The 21,808-nt window shown below is 33.9% G+C and overlaps 1 protein-coding gene across 1 annotated transcript in view; it reads left to right on the plus strand.

Moving 5' to 3' along the window:
• The window catches only part of DMD (dystrophin), a 1,897,222-nt gene that overhangs the window by 877,394 nt on the left and 998,020 nt on the right, over positions 1-21,808 (plus strand). The window contains 1 exon segment of the mRNA XM_039846417.1: positions 11,661-11,808. Coding sequence (XP_039702351.1) covers positions 11,661-11,808 — 148 coding nt within the window.

Raw genomic sequence — 21,808 nt, forward strand, 5'->3', positions numbered from 1 at the left:
GCAGCATTGTAATAACTTCAAACTAAAACAACCTAAATATTTATTTACAGTAAAAAAAAAAAACCCACAATGGAATATTATACATCACTGAATAAGCAACAACATGGATTATTCTTAAAGTGTAATACTGAGCAAAGGAACCCTCACACAAAAGAATATATATTATATGGTCCCATTTATAAAATGTTCAAAAACATTCAGCAACAAAACTCTATCATTAAGAACTGCATATTTAAGTTACAAAGCTCTAAGGGAGTGATTACAAAGAAAGTTAGGGGGAATGTTATATTGTGGCGGTTGGAGAGACTAGTGATTGGGAGGGTGCTCAAGAGGGGTTTCTGATTGCTGGAATTACTTTTTTTTAAAAAAATACCCTGGATTGAGTTATGATAATAAGGGGTTGTACACATTCTTCCATATATTAGTGTGTTTCACAATAAAAGGTGTTTAAAAAATAAACACGTATATATAGCATAGTGAGAGTTAGATGTGAGCAACCATGGATTCTATGCTGGAGTAATAATTCAGCTTCTATAAGCAAGCTAATGACATTGTCTATTTAATCATTTTAAATCTTGAAATTAAAGATAAAATTATTTTTATTACATTTATTGGGGTAACATTGTTTAATACAATTATATAATTTTTCAGGTGTACATTATAATTTGACACCTGTATATTCTATTGTGCGTTTACCACCAAAGTCCAGTTTCCTTCAGCTACCATATATTTGATTCCCTTTACCAACTGCACTCTACCCCTACCACCCTATATATTTGACCTCCTTTACCCAGTCTACCTCCCTCTTCAACTCCCACCCCCTACCCTCTGGTATCTACTAGTCTATAGTCCATGTCCATGAGTCTCTGTTTGTTTATCCTGTTCATGTGTTGCTTTTAGGTTTATATTCCACAAATAAGTGATATCAAGTGATTTTCAACTATTTCTGTCTGGCTTATTTCACTTAGCATGATTATCTAGAGGTCCATCCATGTTGTCACAAATGGCAATATTTCATCTCTTCTTATGGCTGAGTAATATTCCATTGTACATATGTACCACAGCTTTTTTAGCCAACCATCTATCATAGGACACTTTGGTTGCTTCCATGTCCTGGCTACTGTGAGTAATGCTGCTATGAACATCGGTGTGCACGTATCTTTTCGGATATGGGCTTTCAAAGCTTTTGGGTAAATACCCAGTAGAGAGATTGCGGGATCATGTGGTAGGTCAATACTTATTTTTTTGAGGAACCTCCATACTGTTTTCCATAGGGGCTGTACCAATTTGCAGTCCCACCAGCAATGTATGAGGGTTCTTTTATCTCCACATCCTCTCCACCATTTGTTATTATTGTCCTGTTGATTATAGCTATTCTAACGGGTGTGAGATGCTATCTCATTGTAGTTTTGATTTGCATTTCCCTAATACCTAGTGATGTTGAGCATCTTTTCAAATATTTGTTGGCTATTTGTATGTCCTCTAGGGAGAAGTGTCTGTTCAGGTCCTCTGCCCATTTCTTTGATTGAATCATTTGTTTTTTGTTGTTATTGAATTGTATGAGTTCTTTGTATATTTTGGATATTAGGCCTTTATCGGAGGTGTTGCTTGCAAATATATTTTCCCATTAGGATAGTTGTCTCTTTACCTTGTTGACAATTTCTTTTGCTGAGCAGAAGCTTTTTAGTTTGATATAGTCCCATTCATTTATTTTAGCTTTTACTTCCCTTGCCTTTGAGGTCAAATTCATAAAATCTTCTTTAAGTCCAAGGTCCTTGATTTTAGTTCCTATGTTTTCTTCTATGCATTTTATTGTTTCAGGTCTTATATTCAGTTCCAATATCCATTTTTAGTTCATTTTGGTGTGTGGTGATAGACAACAGTCTAGTTTCATTCTTTTGCAGGTGGCTTTCCAGTTTTCCCAGCACCATTTATTGAAGAGGCTTTCCTTTCTCTACTGTATGTTTTTGGCTTTTTTGTCGAAAATTATTTGCCCTTATAAATAACGGCTTACTTCTAGACTTTTGATTCTGTTTCACTAGTCCGCGTATCTGTTTTACTTCCAATACCATGCCGTTGTTTACTGTTACTTTGTAGTATAATTTGAAGTCGAGCAGAGTGATGCCTCCAGCCTCATTCTTTTTTCTCAGAATGGCTTTGGCAATTCTAGGTCTTTTGTGCTTCCATACAAATCTGATGATTTTTTGTTCTATTTCTTTAAAAAATGCTGATGAGATTTTGATGGAGATTGCATTAAATCTGTATAATGCTTTAAGTAAGATGGGCATTTTAACTATGTTGATTCTTCCAATCCAAGAACACAGAATATCTTTCCATTTCTTTGTATCTTCTTCGATTTCTTTTAATAAGGTCTTGTAGTTTGCATTATATAGATCCTTCACATGTTTCATTAAATTTATTCCTAGATATTTATTTCATTTGTTGCAATTGCAAAAGGAATCATTTTTTCCACTTTGACACTTCATTATTAGAGTATAGGAACGCTATGGATTTTTGAACATTGATTTTGTATCTAGATACTTAACTACATTTGCTTATTGTTTCTAGTAGTGTTCTTGTGGATTCTTTAGGATTTTCTATATAGAGAATCATGTCATCCACAAATAGTGACAGTCTGACTTCTTCGTTTCCTATTTAGATGTCTTTTCTATCTTTCTCTTGTCTGATTGCACTTGCTAGGACATCCAATGTAAATATTGAATAAGAGTGGTGATAGTGGACAGCCTTGCCTTGTTCCTGATCTTAGAGGGAAGATTTTTAGTTTTTCACCATTAAGTATAATGTTGATTGAGGGTTTGTCATCTGTGGCCTTTATCATGTTAAGGTACTTTCCTTCTATACTGATTTTGTTAAGTGTTTTGATCATTAATGGATGCTGTATCTTGTTGAAGGCTTTTTCTGTATCTATTGATATGATCATATGATTCTCATTTTTTAATTTGTTTATATGGTTCATCACATTAATCGATTTGCATATGTTATACCATCCCTGTGCCTCTGGGATGAAGCCCACTTGATTGTGGTGTATAATCTTTTTAATATCTTGCTGTATTCGGTTCGCTAGTATCTTATTTAGGATTTTTGCATCTGTGTTCATGAGAGATATTGGTTTGCAGTTTTCTTTTTTTGTGTTATCTTTACCAGGTTTTGGTATCAGAGTAATATTGGCATCAAAAAATGAATTGGGAAGTATTGCCTTCTCTTTGATTTTTTGGAAGATTTTGAGGAGAATAGGTATTAAATCTTCTTTGAATGTTTGGTAGAATTCACTGGTGAAGCCATCTGGTCCTGGACTTTTACTTTTTGGTAGATTTTTGATGATTGGTTCAATTTCCATAGTGCTGTTTGGTCTATTTATATTTTCCAGTTCTTCTTGATTCAGTCCAGGAAGGTTGTATTTTTCTAAGTACTGATCCATTTCTTCTAGGTTATTTAATTTGGTATTATATACTTTTTCATAGTATACTAGTATGATCCTTTGTATTTCTGTGATATCGGTTGTAATTTCCCCTCTCTCATTCCTGATTTTGTTTATTTGTGTCTTTCCTCTTATTTCTTTAGTGAGGCTAGCCAGGGGTTTGTCAATTTTATTAACCTCAAAGAACCAGCTCGTCGTTACATTTAATTTTTCTATTTTTTTTTCTTTTCAATTTCATTTATTTCTGCTCTAATTTTGATGATTTCTTTGCTTCTGCTGACTTTAGGCTTCATTTGTTCTTCCTTTTCTAGTTTTTTAAGATGAAGCGTTAGGTTTTTTATTTGAGCTCATTCTTGTTTTTGAAGATAGGCCTGTAATGATATGCACTTTCCTCTTATGACTGCTTTTGCTGTGTCCCAAAAGTTTTGATATGTTGTACTATCATTATAATTCATTTCTATGTATCTCTTGATCTATCTTTTTATTTCTTCTCTGACCCAGTTATTCTTCAGTAGCATGTTGTTTAATCTCAATGTATTTGTGTTTCTTCCTGATTTCTTTCTGCAGTTGATCTCTAGTTTCAAAGCATTATGATTAGAGAGTATGTTTGGTATGATTTCAACCCCCTTATATTTGTTGAGCCTATTTCTGTGTCCCAGTATGTGGTCAATTCTTGAAGATGTTCCATATGCACTAGAGAAGAATGTATAGGCAGCTGTTTTGGGGTGGAAGGCTCTGTAAATGTCAATTATGTCCAGTTGGTCTAATATGTCATTTAAGGATGTGATTTCCTTATTGATTTTCTGTTTGGTTGATCTGTCCATATCCGACAGTAGTATATTGAGGTCCCCTACTATGATAGTGTTTTGGTCTGTTTCTCCCTTTAGTTCTGTTTGTAATTGCTTTACATATTTTGAAGCTCCCTGATTGGGAGCATAGATATTAATAAGTATTATGTCTTCTTGGTGCATGATTCCCTTTATCATTACGACGTGTCCCTCAGTATCTTTCTTTACCTTTTTTAAGTCTATTTTGCCTGATATTAGTACTGGTACTCCTGCTTTTCTCTGAATGCCATTTGCTTGAAATATCATTTTCCACCCTTTCACTTCAAGTCTATATTTGTCTTTGCAGGCGAGGTATGTCTGCTGGAGGCAGCATATGGTTAGTTTTGTTTTTTGATCCATTCTGCAACTCTGTGCCTTTCTATTGGTGAGTTCAGTCTATTTACATTTAGGGCGATTATTGAAGTATGAGGTCTTCTTATAGCCAATTTTTCTTTTGCTTTCTGGTAGCTTGCTGTTTCCATTACTTCCTTGTCCTTGTGTTTCTGTTTTCTTCCTTTTGGTTGGCTTTTGCGGGTTTTCCCTCTGGTTCTTCTTGTTTTATGTTTTATACTTCAGTTCTGAATCTTCTGTGTATGGTTACTATTATGAATATGTAAAGAATAGTTATATATATACAGTCATCCATTTTCTCCTGCACATGCCTTATCTCCATTCCTCTTTGTGAATTTGGATCTTTGACTCTTCCCCTTTTCAGTCATTGTTATCTCAATTTGTCCCTATGTATGCTGAACGTTCATTACTATCTTACTATAGCAATTCTCTTCTTATTATTTAAGCTTATAATGCCCTGTTCTTTGTAAAGTTTGCACTCCTCTGCTTCTATTTGCCTGACAGTCACTTTATTCCTATTTATGTATTTTTTTGTCATTTTATTTTATGTGAATTGACCCCTTTCTGTATTTCCTGTAATGCAGGCCTCATATTGGAGAATTTTCTCAGTTTTTGTATGTCCGGAAAGGACCTAATTTCTCCTTCATATCTAAAGGAGAGTTTAGCTGTATACATTATTCTAGGCTGGTAGTTCTTTTCATTTAATAGTTTAAATACTTGATTCCATTCTTTTCTGGCTTGTAAGATCTGCACTGAGAAGTCCGAGGATAATCTAATGGGTTTTCCTTTATAAGTTACCATTTTTTTCTCCTTGGCTGCCCTGAGAATTCTGTCTTTGTTGTTGATTTTTGATCATTTTAATACAACATGTCTTGATGAAGGCCTTTTTGGTTTGAGATAATTGGGTGTTCTGTTGACTTCTTGAAATCCAAACTCCAACTCATTCCTGAGATTTGTGTAATTCTCGTCCACTGTTTGTCTAAAAATGCTTTCTAGTCCCTGCTCCTTTTCCTTCCCTTCGATAATGCCCATTATTCTTTCGTTTCTCCTCCTGATGATATCAGCTAGTTCTCGAATTTCTCTTTCCTTAGTTTTCATTCTTCAGTTTCTCTCTCCTTCCTTCTGATTTATTTATAGATTTCTGTCTTCGATATCACTGATGTTTTCATCCATTTGGTCGACTCTGTTTCCCAAGCTTGCTATTTCATTTTTCAACTCTTGCAGTGTGTTCATCTTCGTAAGTTCTATTGGATTTTTTTTGAGGGTTTGCATCTCTTTACTCTGCTTATCTAGGTGTTTTTCAATTCCTGAAATTGTTGATATGACTTGTTTCAGAACTCACTGAGTTTTTTCAGAAGTACCATCCTGAATTCTCTGTCATTTAAATTCCATATTTCTATGTCTATAAGCTTATTTTCTGGATATTTTTCTCTTTCTTTCTGAGATGCCTTGTCACTTTGGTTGTTCATGGTGTTTAATGGACTATTTTTCGCCTGGGCATTAATGGGAGTATATTCTTCTGTTTTTCCAGAAATAAGATTTATTATATAAAGGTCTCTCTTTAGCCTGTTGCAAAGAAGGCACTTTTCTTTTGGATTCCAGTAGATGGCATCTAAGACTCTTGGAACCCTGCTTTATATAAAGCCTTACAAATGCCTTTTTATTTTCTGATAGATATTTAATCATGCTCATATCCCTCAGTTTCAACCCCTGTCAGTGTTAGCAACAGTTTCGGTAGTGTTTGCTCGGACTCCCCTGGGGCTCCATGGTGATGGGTCTTAAAGGGTATGAGAGGAGGGGCCCTCTGGGTTGGGGCTTAGGGGCTGTGGCTCAGCCTCAACTTTGCAACTGCAGCTGGTAAAAAACTTATTTTTCTGCTGTCTCGCTTCTCTGCCTTCTGCTCTGATGACTGGGACCTGCCACTGGCCAGCCACAAGGAGCTCACAGCTTTCCCAGGGAGGGCTGTTCAAGGAACTCACAGCTCCTTCTTCCCTTCCTCTCCTCCTACCGGTAGCTCTGGTGGCTGCGAGAGGCAGCTTCTTTATTTCTCCCAGTTCTCCTCCCAACACCTAGGGTTCTGACCTGTGGTAGTTCTTATGCATAGATCCCACATTCAGACGTACTGTTGTGCAGTTTGGATGTTTTTTGTTGAGGTTTAGATGTTCAGCTTATTGTTGTTTCAAGGAGAAGGATCTGGGGACATCTGTCACTCCATCATGTTTCCCAAAATCATTTTTTAATTGTATGATCTCCACCAGTGAGACATTGATGTGGCTTGGATTCTACATTGGTGCTTTTATTTGCATTTGAAAATGTAAACCAAATAGCGGTAGAATGATACCAAAAACTAGTACTTGTATTTGTTGAACACTGACAGATACTAGTGTAAGAAATTTAGATATATTCATTCATGTAACTCTCACATATAATCGAAGGAGGTAGATACTACTTTTATAATCACTGTTCAGAGTGATCACTTATTACCAAGGCCACACAATAAATGGAGGCAGGATTCCAACCCAGGCAGTCTGACCACTGTGCTCTGCTGGCCTGAAGAGGCAAAGTCATAAGTTCAGGAATAAGCTTGTGTCCAGGGCATGGTTGCAATAAGAAAGTCAGACAGCTGGAGTGGAGTCTAAGTATACCTATGTGGATCTGAGCTTGGTGTATGAGATTAAAGACTTTAGCCTGGAAATCTGGAGCAGTGTCTTAGGAATAAAAACTAAAAGGGATGGGAGAGAAGTGAGGAGGATTGGAGCCATGGGAAAGCTCTAGAGTGAAAGAGATTCTGTAGAAAATACTTCATAACTACTAGTTAGGTTTTATGAAATAATGTTATTACTAGAGAAGCAGAGATCAGGGGTGGTTGGGGAGGGGAGCAAGGTACTATGGTTTGGGGTAAATAACTAATTTACCTTTTGTTTACCAGCACCTACAGTTTGGACCAAGAGACTCTAGCCAAGATCTCTCCCACTCACCACATCAAAGATGAAATATCTAGGAGGAAATAACCAGCAGCCCAATGCTGAGTTTGCAGACCTAAGTGTAAAGCCACAATGGATATGTCAGAAGGCTACTGGGGTGTTATTTATTTAAATCTATTTTATGGAATTGAGCAGTACCTTGACGGCCTGAAAGTGTTAAAAGTATGTCCCAAAGTACCTAAATTACTCTCTAAATGTAATTTATGCTCAAGAATAATCTAACTTGATTTAGAACAGCAGGAAATAAGTTATGCTGCACATAAATGAAACTGCAGTGTAATTTTAAATACTGCTTGCATAGTGAATGAGAATTTTAATATTTGCAAAATTTTAAAATCACTTGATTTATTATTATCCATATGTTTATGCTGACATTTTTTGTCCTTTATTTACTTAGGTCTATATTTCCTCATTGCCAGAGAAAAAAGCAACAACTTTTTTCCCCTAGTAATAATATAGAGGGTAAAACTTATATTTATTTCCTTGAATGCCATTTTTAATATCTCTATGTGTTTCTAATTATTGCTTCCTTTTTCTTCAATTATGGACAGTCCAATTAATGGCATAGAAGGGATTTAGGGAGCTTAGTGATTTAGTAAAGATTAAATTTAAATCTAACATTGTAAAACGAGCAAAATTTATATATATTGTTTTCATTGGTGGAAAAGAGTTTGTTTATAAATAATCATGATAAAATATGAAATTTTACATAGTGAATTCAAGAATAGATTTCGACCTTTGCTGTTAACAATGCATATTAAAACTGAAAAGTGTATTTTAAAATTTTATGTAATGCTTGTAGGGGAGTTTAAAATATTATTCACATTCAATGTCACCACATGTAAAAATGCATGATTTTATTCTTTAATATTTTATTTGAGTAGAGTTACTCATTTTAAAATTATTTTAATAATAAAATTGAATCAACTTTATAGTTTTTAAAGTTTTAGCAGTTACAAGCTATACTGAATACTCTGCATTTAGATATTTATAAAGTGACAGTGCAAGTAGTTCAGATCAAGTCTTTTTTTATTAAATTTATTGGGGTGTCATTGGTAAATAAAATTATATAGGTTTCAAGTGTAAAATTTAATAATATGTCGTGTATATTGCATTGTGTGTCCACCACTCAAAGTCATATCTTCCATCACCATATATTTGATCCTCTTTACCCTTACCTATCACTTCTAACCCCCTTTCCCTCTGGTAATCACTGAACTGTTGTCTGTCTATGAGTTTTTGTCTGTTTGTCTTATTCACTTGTTGCTTTAGTGGGATATAAAACTGAAAGCAACAGATCAAGTCTTTAAGTATGCAAAGGTTTGTTTGGATTGCAGGAGTAGGAGAAAGGGAGCAAAAGGGAAAGTGAGCATTTCAGGAATATGAGACTAATGAGCGAAGTCACAGAGTTCTGAGGAAGTAGCAAGGTGTGGGGGAATGGCAGGTAGTCAGTCCTTTGTGGGGGGCAAGCCCATCCTGTCTCATTTTTGCGTGCCTGAAACAAGGATGTAAATAGCAAACCCTAGGCCTCAGCCTGTTTTCCTTTTACTCCTCTCTCTAGCTCTGTCTTGCAGACGTAGGGGTACCATCATCAATCATTTAGGCCTTTGTGGATTTCTTCTCTGGAGAGTTTAGAGAGAAGATAATCTGTAAAGAGGAAGAGGATGGGGTGGGGGTGGGGTGGGGGCAGGAGGTTTTGTGGAATTTGGAAGATGGTAATTGGCAGGGCTGGTGAGTGGCAGAGGGATATGGCTGTGCAGCAGCCTGGAAGAAGAGTGAGTACTAATAGAACAAATGCTGGAAAAACAATCACCTCCCAGTAGCTGAAAGAGTTGGCAATAGGACAGTTCTAGTGATTGGGCAGGAAAAAAAGCAAAATAAGAAGGGGATTACTGCAAAGGTGGAATGGCAAATTGTGACCAAACTACAGCTTCTATGTGATCTGGCTAGCTTCTACCTTCTTCTCAAACTATGGTAGAGGGAGGAGGGTTGGAGGTGATAGTTGTTACCATGAGACACTGCCTTTTAAAATTATTTTTAAATTACTGTATTTTTCTAAATATCAAAGTATGAAATGTACATTGTAAAAAAAACCTTAACAACATAGAAAAATATATAATGAAAATTAAAATCAATTATAGTCTCACTAAGATAGAACAATGCCAACTATGCCTCATTGTTTTTTAGATTCTCATTTAACAATTCTTTTACTCCAATGACCCAAGTGCCTAAAAGACATAGGCAATATTTAGTTTTTTTTTTTTTTTTTTTTAAGGGAATAAATTCTTAAGCTGTATCTGTAAGTCATTGTGTGTTAGATACCACTAAAAATATATGAAAACAAGATTATTATTCAACATGTAAAGTATTTCTAAGATCCTTTTGTGGCTGATGGATATTTGATTAACTCGAGTGCCATTAATTATTAAAGACAAAATTCTTATTTTTAAACTAGCTATAATTAGAGATTACCTCTTTATGTTATCATTGGTTACATTTTTTTGTGCTAACAAAATAGTCTTTTAAATATTTTTACAGTAATAAATATAATCATTAAATGCAATGTCTGATAGAATACAATGTACATGTAGATACATAATTAAATATTTGGAAGAAATAATAATGAAGAAAAATAAGGAAAAAACACTACAGCTATCACTTTGAATTGTTTATCTGGTAAGGCAAGACGTCATCTTGAAAAAAGAAATCCCAGCTAAGACTATATAAGATGGTGAAAGGTACCACTGAAACCAGAGAGATCCACTGAAACCCCTCTCAGCCATTTAATACCTATGTAGATTTTGGCAAGTTGCTCACCCTCTCATTTTTGTCCGGGGGAAAATAGAAATAATAATTGTTATGTCACAGCAGGTGTCGTAGGAGTCAGTGAAATCGGATATGTAAAATCACAGAGCCCAGTGCCTGGTTCATAGTAACTTTAATAAATGTGAATTCCATTCCCTTCTCAGTAAAATGGTAGGGAGTTGTGGCCTTATTTAAGTTTTTAAATTATTTAAAGTTTCTAAATGGAGGTACAGATCTGAGAAGATATTCAAAACTATAGTCCGTTGCATCTCAAGAGTAGAACTCAGAACTTTGGCAGACTACTATGCTCTGAGGCAGCCCCACAGCCAGGAATCTTCAGGACAGCTTTTGTTTTAGTGCTAGCAAATGTTTGTTGGGAGAGTTCCCAGGAGAACCAGAAGATCAGAAGCCCCATAAGACTTTAAAACTTATTTTACAGAGTGTTTTTCACCTTGACTGTACATTGGAATCACCTGGGTATTTTTAAACCTACCAGTGTCAGTATCCCACCTCCAAAGATACTGATTTAATTCATCTAGAGTGGGGCCAGGAATCAGTGTTTTGTTTTTGTTTTTATTTTTAACACCCCATGTGATTCTAATGTGCAACTGTCTAAGGTAAACATAAAGCTCTGATTCATATGAAGTTCCTTCAGCATTCCAATTTAAAATGCTAGTGGATACAATATAACAAGAAAGATAAAGGAAGACAACACTTGTCCCCTGGTTTTAGACTATTATGTCAGTTGGTTGGTTAATTGCTTATATCTGAGCCTACAATATAAGTTACAGCACTCATCCTTGGTACTTGAAGATCTTAATGAATAGATTCTTTTGAATCAAGAGTAATAGTGAAATTGATAGACTTTATGAGGTAAATTGATTTTGATCCAAATGTATTTCAAAATTGAATAACTTCAAAATCCTTAATTTATTAGATGTTAATATATTTTTAAATTCCTGAAATTAGAAAAATAAATATGCTCACAGGGAAGAAAATGTTAATACTCTATGATAGTTGTCTTTATCTTTGTTTCAATCAAGAAATGTATTCAATTTTAAAGGGAAATATCACAGACTTTTATTTTAATTCATCCTTTCTATTCAATATTATTTTTGTTAATTGAAATTGAAATCTACAAATGCGCAAGACTCTCAAAATAATATTTTGTTGATATAATCAAATATTCTGTGTCCATATAACATGACTTATATAATTCATTTGTTTTTCTTGATCCATATTTTTTACCTCTAGGCGATTTGACAGATCTGTTGAAAAATGGCGGCGGTTTCATTATGATATGAAGATATTTAATCAATGGCTAACAGAAGCTGAACAGTTTCTCAAAAAGACACAAATTCCTGAGAATTGGGAACATGCCAAATACAAGTGGTATCTTAAGGTAAGATTTTGAGATCTCTTTTTTCAAATTGTGTTTATCTTCACCAGAATATCACAACTGTTTAACTTCTTTAAGTTTAGGTTATAAAGGATGATGGAAATTTCTAATTCCTGACTTATGTTGCCATTACTGCACATAGGAGAACATCATCATAATAATCATTTTGAAAGACTGCTGTGGATTTTTTGTGACAGGATGAGAGTAAGCCTAACTGGTTTATCTGATGAACTGCAAAGTGTAATTGAACCTGGGAAGCATCTTAAAGCAGGGTGTCCTGTGGCTTTAGGGCATTGCGTATTTTTGCCTTTTGTTGGATCATGTCCAGAAGGAGAACTTGTGGTATGCTTAGCAATAACGTAGTTGTTAGAAATATCCATCATGATAAAATTACAAATCTTTTCGGAAAAGACAATTTGTAGTGATGTAGCAATATTTCTATATATTCTATTGACAAAATGCCTTCTGCAATAGTCCAGAGGCCAAAACAATGTAGAGTTAATTGGTGGTACTTATTGACTTTTTTATGGTTTATGTTAATGGAAATGCAACATATGGATTATAACCAGTGTATAGTTTAATTTCATCTTGCTGTGTCTTTTGAGTATGTAGATAAAGATAAATTGGATTGCGAAGGTTGTAATTTAGCTTATAAAATATACAATTTAGTTCTAAGAAATATTGTGTTATTTACACCACGTCTTAAGTATTTTTGCAACTTTTTTAGCTTGACTTGTTCAGGTAGCAATTTTCAATCAAGTAGATTTGAATCGTGGCCAATTTTTAATGCCAGAAAATACTGATTAAGACAGATGAAAGCAAAGGAAATAGTAATTTATTAAATAGTTCAGACTTTTCAAAATGCTGGATTCATACAAGTAATATCATATTCACCTTTATAATTCTCCATTCTCAAATATTTTTCATAGCAAATATGCATTTTGATATTAAGAAAGTAAGTATTTAAACGCCTAAGTATATGTAAGCTATGTAAATATAAAAAATGAATAATTTAAAAATCTTGTATAATTATGTGTATGTCAACCAAAATTATATACACATCAGCATTGGCATGGGAGATAGAATAGGAGATAGAGGGAATTCATGGACTTTGAATATGCCATCATACAGAAAATATATTTTATAATAGCATTAAAGTAAATTTTGAGCTAATGCAACATCACTAGGTCTCTGACTTAAAGGCAGGAATATTAGTATCATATAAGGTTTTTTGGGGGGAAATGTATAAATCTCCTGCCATTTCCAAAGATATCTGACACAAAGTAGTTAAGTATTTTAATATTTGCATTATAAAAATAATATATACTCATTATAAAAAAAATAAAGTGATGTAGAAGATATACATCCATTCTACTCTACAGAGGGTGGTTATTTTGATATGGATTTTGGTACGTATTTTAGGTTGGCATCCTTGGGAACTCTCAGGTGGAGATTAGCATACATAAAATTTATTAGGGAACTTTTTTTGGAATCAAACAATGGTTTATGATGTGTCTTCGTGTGGTTTTCCTCATGTTTCTTGTTCTTGAGGTCTGTTAAGCTTCTTGAATCTGTGAGTTTATAGTTTTTATCAAATTTAGAAGTTTTAAGATGTTATTTTAAAAAATATTTTCTGTTCTCTCTTTTCAGGGACTCCAATTACACGTATATTAGGCTGTTTAAAGCAGTCCCACTACTCATTGATGTTCTGTTCTTTTTATTTTCAGTCTTTTTCTCTATAAATCATTTCACATAATTTCTCTTGTAAAATTGAATAATCTAACTTTTGCAATATCTACTCTGTGGTTAAGTCACATCTAGTGTTTATTTTTATCCTCAGACTTTGTTTTGTATGATTCAACACATCGTTGAAATGTGATTTGAGTCTTTTTACTCTTTCCATTTCTCTATTCAATGTGTCAATCTTTCTCCTACCATCTTGAAAATATGGAATATAGTTATAATAGCTGTTATAATATTCTTGTCTATTACTTTTAGCATCTCTATTTTGGGTCAATCTCAATTAATTTTCCTCTTCATTATGCATACTATTTTCCAGCTTCTTTGGATGACTGGTAATTTTTGATTGAATATCAAACATTGTGACTTTTAACTTATTGAATATTTGATAGTTTTGTACAGATAAATATTCTTGACCTTTAGGGACAGAGTTAATTTACTTGAAAATGATTCACTATTTTAAGCATCTTTCTTTTATACTTTGTGAGCAGAACAGCATAAGTCTAGGGCTAATTTTGCCCCACTACTGAGGCAAAACCCTTCTGGATATTCTCTCTAATGCCCTGTGAATTATGAGGTTTTCCACTATGGCTGGCAGGAACAGGCACTATTACTAGCTATATATAAGCTCTGGAGATTGTTACCTTTAATCTTTTTGTATAGTTCTTTCCCTAATCATGTGTAGTTTCCTCACATATATGAACTGATAAGGACTCTGGTGTAGACTGAAAACTGGGAGCTCTCTGCAGGTCTCCAGTGTTCCCACTCTATGATCTCCTCTCTGCTACTCTTCCCTGTGAACTCTAGTCACCTTGGCTTCCTTGATGTCTCAGTTCCATCCTCTCAACTCAAGGAGACCTCCTGGCTTTGTGAGGGTTCCTTCATCTTTTGTCATAGCCTAGAACTCTCTCCAGACAGTAAGCTTGGGGCAATTGTAGGGCTCACCTCATTTTTTTCTAATTTCTCAGACATCACTGTCTTTCATTGCTTGATGTCTAATGTCTTCAAAACCATTGTTTTATATATTTTGTTCAATTTTTAAAGTTTCTAGCCAAAAGGTTAAATTTGTTCCTTGTTACTTAAACTTGGCCAGAAGCAGGAATTCAAAATACATGATTTTGATGTCATTTAATCTTTTAGTACATTTATTTCTATATAATTTTTCAGCTATATAATAATTTTAAATGCCTTAATCGTGTCTAAAGATCCTTGCTTCTTGACAATGTTTAATTGAAACTGATGAACACTGTGTTAAAACTTTTTCCTGTAATTAGAGAATTTGTAAGAAGACTCCCTTATTTAGTTTATTTTTTACTCAACTTATACATGGAATAATAAAGAGAATCATAGATGTCCAGGGAAGTTCTTCTAACTAAGGAACTTTGAATGTTATCACAAGTGCTCTAAAGAGTTAAGGTATTTTTCCTTGTGATTAGGAATGTCTAAAATCATGCATATGCACATGTGCATATATGCATGCACACACATGCACATAAGCTGCCTGAGGTTATCTTTTCATTCTGGTCAGTCTCAGAAAAAAAGTCCAGAAAGGCATTTTAAGTCACTTCCGTTGATAAGACAAATGGAATCATTGGTAATTTCAGCTATGTTAACCATCAGCATTGTTGTTGACTAATAACGAATAAAAGAAAGTTTAAATTTTGGTAGAAAATTATTATGGGAAACAGAGTGTAGATGGTGCCTGCTAGCAGCTGACCTATTTGTTGGCATCAACCAGAAATGGTTACTTTACAACCAAGTAGCCAATGTACTAAAAAAATACATACAGAGTTATACTGGAGTTTAAAGCCTGATATGTACAATTATCAGCAAAGAACCTAGGTATGAAATGGCATTTTTAAAATATACATGTTGTCAGCTCGTCTATATATATTTCTATCAAACTGCATTTTATCTTTTTAACTTTAAAAAGGACAAATCAGTGTCCTACTTACACTTGGTCTTATCATTCAAAATAAACTGACTATGAGTACCAGAAAGATGGTCTGAGTCCATGCAATTCAAATTTTTTTCTCTGTCACAAGCAAATGATAAAATTAAATATACCAATTAATATTTTTCAAGATATGCCAAAAAATGTCTTGCCACCATGATGAACCCTTTTAAAATGTATTTTTACATGAGAAAATATCAATCATATTTTAGTAAAAATTGATTTGTTAATAAATTCATTCAATTATTTATGCAGCTCTTTATACAGTGATTCAACCAGCAGTGATTGAGTGCATATGCAAAGTTTTATCACACACAAAAATATTGACATGCCACATTAGGCTCTAATAGAGTGTAGAAGGTTGGCTAAATGGTTAGAAGCCACATTCAGGAAGTGAGGGTTCAAATCTGGCAACTTTGGCTTAATACCTGCAAAATATTGGGAAAATATCTTAAGTCTCTCCATGTCTATGCTTTCTCTTCTCTTAAATAAGAATAAAAATGAGATGTGCATAAAGAATTTAGAACTGCATTTTCCACAAAGTACTCATTAAATATAAAATATAACTAAACACACTTTGTGTTAGCCTTTATCTATAAAAACAACAACAAAAATTTAATGGGTTACTGTCCCCAAACAACTGAAATGAAGATTGAACAAACTGGAAATTTCATAAACTTTATTTTTATGAATTATGACTTTATCGAAGTATAGTTCTTGGATTAGGAATTGAGGAAAATTCTAATTCAGCCAAACACATTCTCCTCAGATAGCTGACTCTTCTGACTACTTATTTTACAACTAACAAGAAATGTTAATGGTAGTTTTCAAAGGGAAAGCTGAGCACCATGAAGGAAAGTTATGAAAATAATATTAACTTATATACTGACAGAGTGAATTGGTGTGCCAACAAGTACCTTGAGAGAAAACAGAAAAGTGGAAATCATAACATGCCCTAATGTTTAGGTCTACATGTTCTCCTAGAGTAGAAAGAAATAAGTTTTTAAAATATGGATTGTTATTTAATGAGGTTCAAAATTCTTGAAGTTGGCAGTAGAAATGATAAAAAAAAATCACCATTAGTTTGAGTGTTTAAGAGTGGAATATTCTTGCTATTAATGGAAATTAGAACCTGTTTATATTATAGGATAATGCTGTTTAGTGAACCGTATTTAAAATTGCCAGTACTTTCCTGAAGAATGTTACCATGAGCAAGCATGAGATTTTGTTAAGAAAGGCCATTTGAAATCAACCTTAAGAAATAAATGAAGTGGGATTGTTTAGATGAAACATTTTATGCTTTAAATCAAGAATTTTTAGCAAACATAGAGAGTGAAACAGCAATGTGTTATCTTGACACAAGTTAACTGCTGTTTTTATGCATAATACCTTCTTAATGTTAGTTTTCTACTTTATCTTTCCATGTTACTGTGTTTCACTTCTCCATAATATATATTACATGGTGGATGTGCATTATAAATTTATGTATTACTATAAGTAAATGTAATTAAAAACTGTTTATTTTGTAATGATAATAATTATAAATCTTAATTCATTGTGATTAAGAATACTTGTCAATATGAAGTAAATATGTAATATTGCAATGTTCATGTTCACCATCAAATCTTAAAAAACTTATAGTTAAGATTCATGTTCTAATTAAGCAAAACACACTTTTCCTTTTCTTAAATTGGAAATTTACATGAAGAATGGAAAATTACATATAATATGTAGATATAGCATGAGAATATTACTGTGATCTCTCAGATGAGGAAATAATTGGGAAAAACGGGCACCAGTGTCTTGGAGTTGGGGAGAAGGCAAAGAAAGTAGAGTCTAAGGGTATCAAAGACAATTTTAGCTGCTCTTCAGCTCTGCTTTACCATGGCTATTTGTTATAGAAGAAAATTCTAAAGCACTTTGTAAAGGACCCAGTTCTTACAAGTTTAGATTCACAGAGTACATTCAAGTTAGGTAACTACTGCCCAAATGTTTGAGATAAGTGAGTCCATGAAAAAGCTCCCTTCCTCTTAATGGAAATATCCAGGTTTTTTAATTCTTCTCATTCCACTTTCGGAGCTTGTAGCACAGAAAGCCCTCAAGCAGCAGGTGCCACCATTGAAAAACCACTGACTTGCCCAGAAATGAAGAGTGTTGAATGGATGTGCGTAGGTCACTGACACTATCTGCTACCGAGTAAGTTTTTGTGTTTTGATTTGGATATGCTTTTATGCCTCATTGGTAATCTACTTCTTCAAAGGACGCTATAGAAGATAACTGACTGGATTAAATCTAAGTCTATGTAAAAAAAAGCATATGGTGTAAAAGACCAAATTGAATACAAATATGTTTTCTATATAGTCAGTTTTTACAATGCTGATTTAACCAGCTGGCTGGTGAGTTTGATGGCTTCTTAACAGTCACACTGCTGGTACTCAAATGCTCATAGAAACTTTGATAGAAAAATCACTTGAGTAAAAATTTCTGTCATCTGTTGCCCTTCCTTGGGACCCCAATGTTAACAATAATTTGTGCTTTTGCTGGCCCTCTGTATTTCCCCAGCAGTAATAAAATTCCATAAGATTTCATTTGGTGGTCACAGAGCTCTCCTGGTTTCTGTAACTAGAGGACATACACTCACATAAGAGAATCAGCATGAAAATTTACTGCTAAGAGAATTTGTCTCTAGTCACTAGCTTTAGGGTTACGGCAATGTATAAATATGGAAATACATCTTCAAATGAGCTTTTCAATGTTTTAATTGATAATGGCATGAAAATTCAGTCTCTTAATACAGTTAAACATTTGGGCACTTCATTCTTTTGTAAATATTGTTAGCCTGTTATTGCTGCTTAGAAACTCCTCTACAACTTCTTGGCCCCTATGCATCTTTTCAGAAGTAATAAATAACAGATTTATTGGGAGTTTGGCACAGTGCAGATATTCAGAGAGGGGCTTTAAATTGTTGCCCATCAAATGTGTTTTTCATAGCATAAGTATATTAAAATATTGGATAATTCTACTGGCTCATTCTAAACGTCCTGTTGTCCAGCATGGCATGTTTAAGAAGATGACAGATTGCCATACATTATTGAAAAGAACTAAGAACCAAAACAATAACTTACTGTAATACCCACAGCAATAAAGAACTACTTAAAATTCATGAAAAACATGTCATTCCTAAGGGATCCTCATTCTTAGTATAAGAAATTAACAAGAGAGTAAGAATCTACCCCAAAAAGTGAAGCATGCTAATTGCGAATTCCAAATTGAAAAAAAAAAAAAGTGCTCACATCAACATAGAAGCAATGTGAGGCAGAAATTATTATTTAATAAAACATAAGATTAAACTTAATATAGGTAATTTTCATGAAGTATAATATTTTGCAGAGAGGATGTTTCAGCCACACTGATCTTGTTTCTTCTCACATACCTTTTAATATTTCCTCTAATGCTGTTCCTACCATTAACCATTTATTTCTCTTTGCCTGAGGGTTTTATCCTGTCCCCAGTCCTTATCCCCTAAGTATCAATCCTCTTTCTCTCTCTCAGGAATTTTGTACGGTTCTCTTTATTTATATATGTGTCCATGCTCTAATGTTATCTTTTTAGACATGCCTTTTAATACCTCCTATCTTAAAGAAATCAAACACACACACACGCAGTCTTAATTTTTTATCTCCAAATTATCCTGCTTTACTTTTTACTTTCTTCATAACACTGTCAGTTGCTAAAATTGTAATATATATTTGCATGTGTATTATCTATATGTCCCACTAGAATTGCCAACCTTGCAAGAACCTCGTCTTTCTTGGTCACCAATATATCTTCAATACTTAGAATAGTCTCTTCATATAGAAAACATATAACTCATTATAATGAAAAATTGAATTAAATGAAAGAATTATCTTTTCATTGTATTATTTCCTTAGGCACACTATCCCCAACTTGTCATTCCTTCCATTTTTACTCCACCTCATGTCCAAGAAAGTCTCCCTTACATTGAGCTGCTTTTTCTTCTTCTTTGTACAGAGTATTTGAAATTCTCATATTTTTTGGCTTCATTCTCTTACCCTTCGAGTGTATCATAAATATCAGAATCCATTCAGCAAACATTTAGTGTGAGCCTGCTGTGTGCAAGGCAGACACTGCTTGCTACTAGAGATACAGAGTTGGCAAAGAACCTCATATCTTTTAATAAGCTCAAAGCCTCATGAGTTCAGCATATTAAGGTAGAAACACATGACAATATGTTAATATTCCGGAAAAGTTCCGGAACCAGCCTAGGGGAAGTGAGAGTGGTTTTTCTACAGCACTTATTTGTATCCCCTAGTCCTTCTTGATATTCCTCAATTACGCCTTTGGGATTCCCAAAACCAATTGGAAAAAATGACTTTGGAAACTAGGAGACAGCAATATTGTGAAAGGCGGCATGAGGAAAGAGCTAGCTATGAACAAGTCATACAAAGAGAGTGAGAAAATGTTCTGACATAAGTTGTAAATTTTTAATGATGATAAAATTGACAATTTATAGTACAAGAGGCCTGTGCACAGACAAATTGGTTAAGGATGTACTATTCATCAATTCGAATAGGAAGTATCCAGTTATAAGAATGGTAAATCTTCCACTATGTAACCAAATTATAGGTATAAACCAGAGACTGGGATTGTTTGTAAACATCGTTAACAAATTTTAAAATTCCTGCTCTTTCGTGAGGCTATAATTAACAGAAGTTTACTGGCAATAAATTTGTGTTAAGACATTCTAATCAATACTAACAAGGAGGAAAGATTCAGGGACATGGATAACTAAAAGAAAAATAGTAGCTTTATTTGATGTGAATGTATATCTATATGATGGCATATTTCCCCTTGAAACTTTATTGCTTCACTATTACTTTTTATTTGTCAATAGATAATGTTAGTATAACTTTATAGTCCTTCAACTTTTACTTTCCTCATTGTCCTAGATGCAGCTTATTTAACTGAATTCGTTTAACTTAATCATACTCATTTAGAGGAATATTTCAGAGAAACTGAAATAATAGACTAAAGTGCTGCCATAGAATCTAGGACTTCTTGTGGAACATTGAGCTGGTTATTATTAGGAGCAAATATCTCACCTATGACATCCCTCAGAGTACTGGCAATGAAATGAAATAAATGTTAATAGAATACATAGTATACATTGATCCTGTGAATATTAAATTCTTTAGAAGAGCAAACTTATGAGGTCAAATCCTGCCAGCTGCCCGTTTTTGTATATAAGTTATATCAAAACTCAACCACATTTAATAGTCTATAGCTGCTCTCTTGCTTCAGAGGCAGAGTTAAGTAGTTATCACAAAAACTGCATGGCCTGCAAAGCCTAAAACACTGTGTAGCTCCTAACAGAAAAATGTTTGCTAACTCTTGCTTTAGAAGATAGAGTAATAAACAGTTACAATAAAAATGCAAGTATCTTTTTTACTATCTTTAAACATTCTTTGTAACTTGAAATAACAGAGAGACGGATTAGAGCCATGCTCATAAAACAAATTGAAAGTTATGGTAACAAAAAAAGGAAATAAAAATAGACTTGTGATTTAAGCCAACATTCAACTCTGTGCATTAAAAGAAGGGTTTGATTAAAATAGAAAAGAGGTTTTTGTTTGTTTGTTTGTTATTAATGAACAAGTGTCACATATTTTAAAAGAATTTAAATAATGCATGGTGGATTTAGCCATTTCGAAAAGTATATAACAACTCTTCTCCTTACTGACAGTACCACCAGTTCCTCTTAAGTACCTGAGCAATCTTAGTAGAACAACAAATCAAGATTTCTGTCCAAGAGAGTTCTAGAGGTCATTCTGCCAGAGCCTTTCTCTCACTATATCAGTGGTCCTAAGCATAGGTTCTAAGCTTGGCTAATCGTTTTCTTTCTTGAGACTTTTAATCTTGTAGTAACTGATAGGGTTGGAGTTCATCCATTCTAATGCATTCTAATGAGATTTCCTAGTCAAGACCAACAAGCTACTCTTGCTATAGCAACCTTATGGAGTCCTGCCTGTTCCAAGCCTGATACCTTGATTTTGCCTTCAATCCTGTGAACCTCTCCATTTCCTTACCATGGATCCCTTCATTGGCAGAGGTAGTTTCTGTTGCCTGTAGTGGAGAACTCTATTGGGAAACTAGTGTCATCAGAGAAACTCTTCTAGCTGGGCTTCTTCTGTAAAGAAGTTCGAGTCCCCTTGAAGAGCCTGCCAAACAACCATTTGCATATAATGAACAGTTTGCAATGCTTGGAGATTGATGTGCAATTTCTATTTG

Source organism: Pteropus medius, unplaced genomic scaffold (assembly GCF_902729225.1).
Source record: "Pteropus medius unplaced genomic scaffold, Ma_sr-lr_union100, whole genome shotgun sequence".
NCBI lineage: Eukaryota > Metazoa > Chordata > Mammalia > Chiroptera > Pteropodidae > Pteropus > Pteropus medius.